Below are 12,141 nucleotides of genomic sequence, written 5' to 3'. Positions count from 1 at the left end.
CATTTCAAATGGTATTAGCATGAACAAGGGATTTGATGGGGCATGGATGTGGTGGGCCAAAGGACCTGTTTTTGTGATCTTATCTCTTTTTTCCTCTGCCTGCATGTGCTTAAGCTGCAGATGACCAACACCTCCTTAAACTTGTTATCTTCATAGTACTCGGCCTTGTGATACAGCCAGGTGTTGCTACCTTTTCAATACTAGGACTCTTTCTGTGATGGTGGTATCTGCATTGTGGCTAAGGATGTAAGGAGATCCTGAAATAGGGTGTGCATTCAACCAAATTGACTTGCCACACCACATTTTGTTACCTAACATTTAGCATAAATAGAATTTAATTCAGCAGGTCTGCTTTTACAAATATCTATCTAAATCTGACAAAAATATGTAAATTGTATTTCAGCTACATGAGTAGGTTTTAATCTTCAGACACTTTAAAAATTTGAGGCAAAGTTGTCCAATTTATTATGTTTTATATATTATATTTTAGATGCAATCATCACTCCACAAATTGGAACAAGAATTGGAAACAGCGAAGCATGAAAACACAGAAACTGAAAGTGTAGGTGAATCATTATTGGACATTTAGGAACCTGAAGTAGCTTTGTGTATTTTTGAATATTGCTGACTTGTGTTTGTAAATTATTTCGAGAAATCATTCTAGGGACAGGCTGACAGTGTGGTTGCAAGAGGATTGGAGGGGAAAGTTGGTGAGGTCAGAGGGAGAGGGTAGGGCATTGTTGAATCACAGCTTTGACAGACAAAATGTTATGTTGTATTTCAACAGATTGAAATCAGGAGTTGGTCATTACAAAGGATAAGGAAGGACTGGAAGTAGCATATTTGTAACAAATTCATTTGGATTGGGTTTGAGAATTTGTTTAGGAGTGTAGGCTTAGAGATAGGGAAGAACGTTAACTGGCTTAAGAGATGTTTCCAGATAAAAGGAGAATGGCAAACTGATTTAGTGATGGCCACATATTTACTGCAATAGTTACACCAGGCAGATTTTGGAATATATAGCTTGACTGAGGTCTTAAATTAAGTCCAAGATGTCACCATCCATGAGCCATCCATTGTTATGCAACCACAATCATCCTCATAAAGTTTGAAGGCCTTGTGTGCTAGTGCATTCTGCAGTGACACAGAGGACTGAGGTCCATGGGTCGACAAGAATTCCAAAGGGTATAGTGAGTGGGATGGAAATTTATTGTTGAGGTTCACCCCCTTATTGATTTAATGGATGGGGAGATAAGCAAGAGAAAAATGAGATTCAATCTCCAGAATTAGTTGTCCCCTATTGGGTGGTAACTGTCCCCTAACTATGGCACAGTTACCACCCAACATGTGGAAAATTGTCCGAATCTAGTAGGAAAAATCCAATCCAGTTTAATTACTGCCCAGTAATTAACTAGAGTCCTATTTACTACTCGGAGTCCGAGTTACTACTCTCATCAACAAAGTGATAAAAGCTGTCATTGACTGTGCTGTTGAGTGATATTTACTTGCCAATAACCTAATTACTGACATTTGTCTAGGTTAAATTTCAGCAGGACTACTTGGCTTCAGAGCTCATCACAGCCTCGGTCCAAACGTAGACAAGATAGCTGAATTTTGGAAGTGGGGATGACTGCCTTTGGTATCAAGATAGCATTTTGCTGTGTGCAGCATCAAGCTACCCCAGTAAAACTAAAATTAATGAGTGCCCCAGTCATTGGAGTTGTACCTTACATAAACATGGATGGTGGTGATTGTGAGAGGTCAATCATCTGAGTCCCAGGACATCACTGCAGGCTTTCCAGGAAGCAGTCATTATCGGCACAACCTCCTCTTCATCTTCATTGACCTTCCTTCCATTAAAGAGATAGGTTTGCTGATTTGGCAGTGTCCAATGTGATTACATGCTTCTCAACAAATAAAATAGTCCAAGGCTGCATTCAGTAAGACCTAGACAACATTTGGCATGTGCTGATAAATAGTGAGTCGGAACAGGCCCTTTGGCCTAACTTGCCCTCGTCGACCAACATACCCCATCTACACTAGTGCCACCTGCCTGCGTTTGATCCATATCCCCCTAAATCTATCTTATCCATGTACCTGTCTAAATGTTTCTTAAACGTTGCAATAGTACCTGCTACCACTACCTGCTTGTTCCGACAGCTTGTTCCATACACCCACCACCCTTTGTGTATATTAAAAAAAAGTACTCCTCAGGTTCTTATTAAATCTTCCCCCCCCCCCCCCCCCACCCACATCACTTTATATCTATGTCCTCTGGTTCTTGAATGAGCATCTCCAACAAGCTAAATTATCACAGCTTTTCCTTGACATTAAATGGCATTCCCAGCACCAGTTACTCCACTATAACTATCCTAGAGGCCAATTCAACTGGATCAGCCTTTTAAATACCATGATACAAGACCATATGTGTCCTGAGGCAAGCTACTGCCCTCCTAACATGCCAGGCAGATAAATGAATGATGATCATCATAGAGAAATTGACTAAATTCTCATACTGATCACCTTATTTTTCTGTATATAGGTCTTGAAAGTAGAAGAGCCCTGAATTAATGGACAAAGATTATTTGGTTTCCTGTCTTATGTATTCAATAACTTCATGTCTTTTGTGTTTAATATAATTTATCAGTTTTGCATTTAATTCTGATCCTCAGAGCAGATCCACCTTGTGTAATTAAAAGGTTATTCTACTGTGAATTTAACAGCTGCATGAATGTAATCTCATACTAATGACTTGCACTGTTTAGATAAGTAAGTGGCTCAAAAATCTGCTTTTTACATATTATTTGTACCAAAACCAATATAATTCTTGCAGCTAAGAAAACGGAACAATCATATTGCATCTGAGTTGGAGAGGGTGGAAATGGAGAGGGCCACTTGTGTAACTGAAGTCAGAGAAGTGAGTCTTACTTTAATTGACTGCCTTAATGTCAATGTTTTCCTCTACGCTATTGAAGTTCAGACATTTTTTTAGGATTGTTGTAACTGCAGAAAATTAACTAAACTGATGGTGACCTTGCACTTTTCAAACAGTGCATATTGAAAAATAATTTCCATCACACAACAATCAAAAAAGCTTAAAACTGCAACAGTATATTAACCTAATTTAAATATACATGCAGCCATCCCATGAACAGATTAAATTGGGTTTTAAACTTCATTTCAGCTCAAAGTTCTGTTGACTGAATTACAGAAAAAACTTGATGATTCTTGTGCTGAAGCAATAAAGCAGAATGAAGAACTAAGTTTGGTAAGAAAATTGTAACTGTTTATACTTTTTTGTAAAGGCATTAAGTAGATTTAATGGCAGTGGATAATTGTGCACGATGTGCCCTGTACCAACAGACAATGCTGGGAAAGTTCAACAGATAAGGCAGCACCTTTCCTCATGCTGCCTGACCTGTTGAGTTTTCAGATATTTTATAGAACACAGAACAGACCAGCACAGGAACAGGCCCTTTGACCCACAATGTGTTGAACATGATGAAAAGATAAACTAAATTTAATCTGTTTGCACGTTATCTATATCCCTCCATTTCCTGCATATTCATATGCCTATCTAAAAGTTTCTTAAATGCCACTATAATATATGCCTCCACCACCACCTCCTGGCAGCACATTCCAGGCACCCATCAACCTATTTTTGTTTTAAACTTACCCAGCACATCTCTTTTATATTTTAGATTTTCAGCATCTGCAGTTTTTATTTTTTCACGCCCTATACCAATATACCTTTTAATTACCCGTTCAATTTTAATCCTTTGATTGGAATGAACAATTGCATAGCTTGAGATGATTCAATGCATTGAGTTTCTGTTTAAACTCTTCAGTTTTTATATCGGAAGTAAATATCATACCTAATGATCTGTCTTGTGGATACATGTAACTGAGTGCAGTGCAATCCAATAACAATTTAAACTAAACTGAATTGGTTAAAGTTTTTATCAGGAGGGATATGATCATTTTGATATTTCCTAAGACATTGAAATCCTTGTACAGGATTAATATCACTGAACTGAAATGAAATGTCTTTACATGCAGATTGAATAGTTCAGTCAGAAGAAGGGTTTTGACCCGAAACGTCACCCATTCCTTCTCTCCTGCATTTTGTATCTATCTTCAGTTCATTCTAAAATATAAGTAGGATTTAAGAACTGCACAAACAGAATTTGATGATAATCAGATGAAATCGATATTCATTTTTGTTAAATGAGACAATGGGAATAATAGAAATGTGTTTGGCTCGGCTTTTGCTCAATGCATCTGTCCCTTTGCTAAAGCTTAGCCTGTTAAAACTCTAGTTGATAAGTTATATACAGAACTTAAGACTCCTGTTACGATTATCTTGTCGTTTGTGCTGATTTTGTTAATATCAGTTTCAGGAAAGAATGGATGGTGTTCCATCTCTTTAGATTTTTAAGTTGATGGGGAAAATATCAGCCAAGGTTCCCAGTACTATTTGCTTTTTGGAAAAGTGGTAGGAGCAGAATTAGGTCATTTGGCCCATCGTCTACTCCGCCATTTAATCATGGCCGATCCATCTCTCCCTCCTAACCCCATTCTCCTGCCTTCTCCCCGTAACCCCTGACACCTGTACTAATCAATAATCTATTTATCTCTGCCTTTAATGATATCCATTGACTTGGCCTCCACAACATTCTGTGGCAAAGATTTCCACAGATTCACCACCAAAGTTAATGTTTGAAGTGCATAAATGTATTAAAATATGAATTACTCCAAATTTAGTTGTGATTTTGCCCTGCAGTCTGAATAACCAACCGTTGAGTGTCCATTAAGAGTGATTGAAGGTGAGATAACTGAAAGTTGCTTGGCACTAACAGAAACATTCCTTGTGAGAGGAATAATGATTTTAGGAGAGGGGGAGGATAACTGGTGACTAGGATCAAATTAACTAAACATAATTCTATCTTGTTTTTACCTGTAGCTTAAAAGTCAGTTAAATGAAACATCAATGAGACTGAAGACTGAACAGAACGAGGCACAGAAAGTTGTATCGAACCTATATGAGGTAAGATTATAGTGTGTGATATAATGAATACTTTACAAACTATGAAAGAAAGAACAACTACGATTACTTTGTTACTCAGCAAGTTAGACCTTATCTAAACATGATTTTCTGTTTTGTTTAGTATTTGCTGTATTTGGTGTATACATGTGCACTCCAAAACTTAAACGTATAACCGTTAGTGTCATTTAAGCATGAGAAAAGTGGAAACCAGGCACTAAAGTTAATATCTGGAGGAACAGATTTTAAACACAGAGCCTATGTTATACTTTGGTTGTCAACTCCGAAGTATTTAAGTTATGGTCTCCATTAAGAACAGGGTATTGAAACATTGAAGATGATGCATAAAAATATATGTATAAGGATACCAATGGAACTGACATTATAACTATTAAAGCTAACCAACAGGATTGATGTTTTATAAGAAAATAACTGCAGATGCTGGTACAAATCGATTTATTCACAAAATGCTGGAGTAACTCAGCAGGTCAGGCAGCATCTCGGGAGAGAAGGAATGGGTGACGTTTCGGGTCGAGACCCTTCTTCAGACGTTGATGTTTGATTGATGTTTTGTCAGTCCAGGAAAGAGAAAGCTGAATTTTGACTGAATAGTGGTTGTCCAACAATAATCAATATGGGATCATAGTTGTTAAGTTGTTGGATAATGTCCAGAGGTAGGAGCATTAATCCAGTGATATGTTTCAATTCGGGAGTGACAATAATTCAATCTGATATGAAAATTTTATCATCAGTGAGACTAACTGTGAAATTTTAAGATATAATAAAAGTCTCGTTGCTTCTCCGATTTCCTTAAGAAATTGCTGTCTTTTTCTGGTCAGATTAATAATATTAGATCCACCCTAACTGTCTCCTCACTTTTGTCAAATTAAGGATGGACAGTAAATGCTGGAATCATCAGCATATATATATTTAAAAGTCAGTAATTCAGAGATATCCAGGAAGATTAGGGAATAGAACTTTAATTGCTTCACTTTCAGAAGACAAATTGAAGATTGACGTGAACACTTTTGTTTTCCGATCGTGTCCACTCATTGGGTACAGCTACAAATTAAAACTGTGCCTGATGTATATGACGGAACAGGCTAAATCTGAATATTCCCATTCTCTAAAAACTTCATGTAGTTTTTCTTGGATTTTCATAGATTGGTGATTTTGATATTTCTATTTTACAGGCTCAAGAATCTTTGAACGTTATTCAAGCAGAGGTCGCAAGAACTATAAACGACGAGATTGTTGTAGAAAATAGTGATGTTCCAGAAGTAAAAGTGCGTATGAATCTTAATGAGTTATTGGCATTTGGTTGTATTCCAATTAATGTCATAATTGAGTACAAGCAAAATTAACTCTACACCCCTGGATTTTATGTTGATATGTAGCTCTGATCAGTTATTATTCAACTTAAATAGAGTGGGTCCTGGAGTATCGTTTACCACTGAAATGCAGGTTCCCAGAAATCATTGACAGCTGCTAAAGACCCAGATTCCGATTCTGATCAGTTTATTGTCATACACATCAGGGTGCAATGAAATTTCTTGTTCACATGAAGCTCACTGAACAAACGGCTTTACATACAGTGAGTAAGAAGGAACTGCAGATGCTGGTTTAAACCAAAAAGCTGTTGGAGTAACTCAGCGGGACAGGCAGCATCTCTGGAGAGAAGGAATGGGGGACGTTTTGGGTCGAGACCCATCTTCAGACTGGTTAGGGATAAGGGAAACGAGATATAGAAGGTCATGTGGAGAGATAAAAAAACTGAATGAAAGATATGCAAAAAAAGTAACGAAGATAAAGAAAACAGGCCTTTGTCTATTACATAATATCTAATGTCTATTGCAAACGCACTGACTCCCACAACTATCTCGACTACACTTCCCACCCTGCTTCCTGCAGACTATCCCCTACTCCCAATTCCTCTGTCTACGCTGCACCTGCGCCTAGGATGAGGTGCTCCATACTAGAACATCCGAGATGATCTCATTCTTTAGGGAATGGGGGTTCCCCTCTCCCATAATAGATAAGGCCTTCACTCGTGTCTCCTCGGTACCCCGCAGCTCCACCCTCGCTCCCCCTCCCCCTAATCGCAACACAGACAGAGTCCCCCTAGTCCTTACCTTCCACCCCATCAGCCCATCGCATACAACATATAATCCTCTGAAATATCCGCCACCTCCAACGGGATCCCACCACTAGCCACATCTCCCCATCTCCACCCCTTTCCGCCTTCCGCAGAGACTGTTCCCTCCACAACTCCCTGGTTAACTCATCCCTTCCCACCCAAACCACCCCCTTCCCCTGCAACGGCAGAAGATGCAACACCTGTCGCTATACCTCCTCCCTCGACTCTGTCCAGGGACCCCGACAGTCCTTTCAGGTGAGGTAGAGTTTCACTTGCACCTTCTTCAACCTCATCTACTGTATCCGTTTTTCAAAATGCGGACTCTTATACATCGGCAGTAGTACAAAATAAATTCAAGTGCGATAACAGAATAGCACACTTTGGTAGAATTTGGAGTAACAAGGCAGTGGCAGCATCTCTTAGAAAGGGATGTGAAAAAAGTGATTTGTTCAGGAATGGAGAAGAAACTTCTTTAATGTGGATAACCAGGTATTCAAGCTCCTGCGTTTTCTCAGAAAAGCTACAAGAGAGAAGGGGAATGGCCAGGGTAATAGAGATACTTGACGATACTTTCAGGCTTCCTGATGCAATGCACTGTGAAGATAGACTGGATGGAAGGGGGTGACGAGTCTGCGATGGACTGAGCTGAGTTCATCACTCTCTGCCGGTTCAGATGGTCAAGAGCAGAGCATTTGCCATACCGAGTTGAGATGTATCCCATGGGAATACTTTCCGTAGCACACCATTGTAAGTTTGAGAATTCCTCGTGAACATGCCTAATCTTCTCGGAATGTAAAATATGCTGATGTGCTTTTTTGATCCAGCATCAGTGTGAAAGGATGTCAAGGAACTTGATGCGACCGACCATCTTGATATCAGCTCCAAGACAGGACTATGTTCACCCCCTCAATTTCTTTTGTCAACAACCAACTCTTTTGTCTTGTTGACAAGAGGAGTTGGGTTGTTTATCCGGCAACATGACACAAGATTCTCTATCTTTTTCATGTACTTCTAATTGTTGCTGTCGATTCGGTCTCCAATAGTGGCCGGCGGCAAACTTCAAGATTGAGTTAACGCTGATTGATTGGTCACAGTCATTGACGGACGAGGAGTAGAGCAAGGGACTGAGCCCACAACTCTTGAGCTTTGCCAGTATTGAGGGTCAGGATGATGTTGATGTTCGGGTACTGGTATCAGTTCTGGCTGTACTCTGGACATTTTCTGGGTCTGGCTACACATCAGACTAGCTCTGAACCGGTGGTTCATATTCAGGGCTAACGGGTGAGCCAGATGCCAAATGATCAGTATTTCCCAACCATTGGATGGTGGATTATTGGAGTTTCATTGTATCTGGATTAGCTACGAATATCATACCAAAAAGCCAGCTTACTTTGAATTCATGATTGAATAATTATTCACTTGTTCTACCATTTTTCAGGAACAGTTAGATATCAAGAAGAAGACTTCAGAGGATCTCAATCAGAATATAATTCAACTTCAGCAGCGACTAGAAGCTTTGACGCATCAGTTCTCAAAAGGAAGGGAAAACTCTCAAAATGTTATTTTCCAGCTTGAACAAAAGGTATAAAACACTGAATTCCTTCTGCATTCTGACTTTGCTTTTTTGGGGTTCTAACTTGATGTGTGCATGAGCTTTTTGACGGTACATTTTGTTGTGGAAACTGAGTGAAGCAGTGACGAAAATAAAGAGTGAAGGAATCAATAGCGTAACAAATATTTGCAGAGATATGAAGCCGATAATGAGTTTAAATTGGCTTGAATTGAAAAATGTAAGTGTACATTGGAATAGATACATGATCTTTTTCAATGCTATTTTAAAAGATTAAATATCATTTTTTATCAATATTTACATAGGTAAAGTCATGGAGTTGTATAGCATGGAAACGGACCCTTCAGCCCACTGCCAGTTTGCTGACTATCATGTTTATCTATACTAATCCCATTAGCCTGCATTAGTTCCATATCCCTCTATGCCTTTCTCATGCAAGTGTCTGGTCGGATAGTTCTTAAATGTTACCGTTCCTGACTCCACCACTTCCTCCGGCAACTTATTCCAAACACTAACTATTTGTATGAAAATAAATTACTCCACAGATCCCCTTTAAACCTCTTGCCTCTCTCTCTGTGAACATATGCCCTCTAGTTTTAGACACCCCTCGCATGGGAAACAGAATCTGGATGGAAATCTTCCTCGTCCTTGCCTCATAGTAGTAGTTTCATAAAACTCCCATCAGGTCATTTCTCAGCCTCCTTGGCTCAATGGAAAACAAATCCAGCCTATCCAATCTCTCTTCATAACCCAATCTCTCCAATCTGAGCAATATCCTCTTGGATCTTTTCTCTATTCCCAATTGCATTCAAATTTTGTAATTGAAGAATAGAAGAAAACTTAATTTATTGAATAGAACTTAGATTGCTAAAAGCAATGTAGCGATTATGGGAACTTACTGTATGCAAATTGAATACCAGATTTTCTACATTTCAATGGATACTGTACTTCAGAAATACTTGCTTTATAACTAGCTTTGTGTCATTCTGAAAGAGATGAAAGGTGCTGCAGAGATGCAAATCTTTTCTGTTCTGCTTTTTAATAAATATCTTTAACCCTTCCCTTCTATTTTACCATCAGTTACTATCCCTCAATAATATCAATCAGAAAAGGCTGTATTGTTCGCACTAATACTACTGAGACCCAGCCTATGACATCCACTGTCTTGACATCTCCCAAAGTTGTTTAAGCTTCTCCCAAATTTACTTTTTTTTAATCAAACTGATAAACGATTCCATTAGAATCGACTAGACAATTCCACACGCCTTGTTTTTTTGCCTCAAACCAACCAGGAGTTATCTTATCAAAGGCTTTAGAACATGGACATTTCATTTTGCATGGTTATATCTTGACCCCCCATTGTATCAAATTTTCACGCAGATTTAGACTTTTCAGCTTTTAAAAAGGAAGCAGATTTAGCTATTTTGGTTCGCATATGAAATTGACCTGCCTGTGAAATTATGGCATTTGCTGTTTAAATGGTGTCGGCTCAAATGCATGCAACTAGGTTGGTCTTCAGAGAGAACGCAGCAGATTAAGAAGGAAAGGAGTTCCCTTTCAGTTACAGCTGGCATGTCTGGCAATGGTACAATGCTAACCCTCTCTGGTGTACTCTGTAATCTGTGCTTGACCCAGGGAAGTCTTGATCTAGTTACAAAATCCAATGGGGTTCGTTATTCCAACTGAACTCCAGAAATTAAGTGACATGTCTGAAATTAAGTGACATGAACTGAAGGGTGTGCTCTTGGGGGTGGGGATGCAAACTTTACCTTTTTTGGGATTTGATATTTTCATTGGAAATTTTAAATATGATTGTGTTCTTCACATGTACGGTGCTTCCTCAAGAAAGTAGAATTGAGTTTTGTGGTATCATGCACCTAGTAACTATAAAAGTTGTTTTCTGCATTTACTTTTTAGGCAATTGGAGCCCAGGAGGAAGGAGCTTCTTTTTGAAGATGGTGCAACGGTTTGCACCATGATTTGCCAAATTAAAGCCTTATTTATGTTTTTTTCACCCTTTCTTAATGGTCAGACACTGAATAGGCCTTTACTTTTGTGTTTTTTTAAAATATTGAATTAAACTACTGATTTGAGAATATTGTAGGCAGCTTGAGAGTTTTTAGTTTTATAATATGCAATATCCAATCTGTACATTCCTAAATGCAAATAAGTTGTCTAAATTTTTCTTTGCTAAATGGACATTAACTACCATCAAATAATATAATTTGGGCTAAAGAGGGACTAACATAAATCTAGCAGCACATTTGCTTTTGGGTTAAATTAAATGTTCAGGGTGAGCTACTTCTAATTTTCAGCCTCAACTGCACTCCAATATTTTGTCACTAGCTTATCAAAAAGATTGAAGAATTTTATAAAATTGACACTCAATAAAGGGATGCTTGTTTCTCAGCCATGAGACTGAAACTTCATTCAGTAAAGCACTACTGTATTTTTTATGGTTTGGCGAGATAAAATGTTAATGTAAACAGCAGTATGCCAATTGTTTTTTATAGATGCTCCTCTTGAGGGTTGAATTGTAACATCCTGCAGTAAATATTGAATTGTCATTTATTGCTGACAAAATGGTACAAACTGTTTTTGTTTCTGTTAAGTGGGCTAAAAACACAATTGATATGTGATGCATTGGCTACATACTCAAGCTGCTAGTTTAAAAATAAAAGAATGGTTTATAGAAAATAAACAGTTCAATCAACACTGGTTTGACATTCACCTGCTTTCTTCAATGTAGAATTGAAACATAATGAAAACTGAAACATTTAAAGAGATGCCAATATTTTCTTTTATTCACAAAATGTTGGAGTAACTCAGCAGGTCAGGCAGCATCTCAGGAGAGAAGGAATGGGTGACCAATATTTTTTTGGTAAAGTTCAAATGGAGTGTTTTTGTCATGTGCACCTGATATGAACTAGAACAAATAAATTCTTACTTGCTGCAGCTTTACGGGTATATTAAATGCAACACAACAATAATAAATACACAGGTAGTTTTTTCTCTAATGTGGAGGTTGCACTTCTAAGAAACTATTAGGTATGGAAAATCGCATTGTAAAAACACTTGAGTCAAGAGATTTGGGGGCTTGAGTTTTGGACTCGCAGTAACAAATATTTTTCCACATAGTATTTTCAAAACTAACGGTCTTTTTAATAGCTCTGTTATTTCTGTTACTGCAAACTAAAAATACTAAAGGTACATTATTTAACAGAGTATCACTGCATAAGTGTTAATAGAAGCAATCACTTGCATTTTAAATGGCCACCGCAGTGAAAGTAGCAGATGTATTCTTAAGAGAGTATGATGTCTGTTCTCTGGAGGGAGGATACATGGAAACTTTATTTTCCCAAGATAGCTTTTTTTCTTCTTACCAATTTC

General features: G+C 38.2%; 1 protein-coding gene across 3 annotated transcripts in view; it reads left to right on the top strand.

Moving 5' to 3' along the window:
* The window catches only part of ktn1 (kinectin 1), a 100,689-nt gene extending 89,225 nt beyond the window's left edge, over positions 1–11,464 (top strand). For all 3 annotated transcript variants that reach the window (XM_078406650.1, XM_078406649.1, XM_078406648.1), the window contains 7 exons: positions 491–562; positions 2,834–2,917; positions 3,185–3,268; positions 4,964–5,047; positions 6,238–6,330; positions 8,620–8,763; positions 10,669–11,464. In XM_078406650.1, coding sequence (XP_078262776.1) covers positions 491–562; positions 2,834–2,917; positions 3,185–3,268; positions 4,964–5,047; positions 6,238–6,330; positions 8,620–8,763; positions 10,669–10,704 — 597 coding nt within the window. In that variant the 3' untranslated portion in view covers positions 10,705–11,464. The remainder of the gene's footprint in view (positions 1–490; positions 563–2,833; positions 2,918–3,184; positions 3,269–4,963; positions 5,048–6,237; positions 6,331–8,619; positions 8,764–10,668) is intronic.
* The last annotated feature ends 677 nt before the right edge of the window (positions 11,465–12,141 follow it).

Source organism: Rhinoraja longicauda, chromosome 10 (genome assembly GCF_053455715.1).
Source record: "Rhinoraja longicauda isolate Sanriku21f chromosome 10, sRhiLon1.1, whole genome shotgun sequence".
NCBI classification, from domain to species: domain Eukaryota; kingdom Metazoa; phylum Chordata; class Chondrichthyes; order Rajiformes; family Arhynchobatidae; genus Rhinoraja; species Rhinoraja longicauda.
Note: the sequence above shows the minus strand (reverse complement) of the source record. Positions and strands in the feature narration are given on the sequence as shown.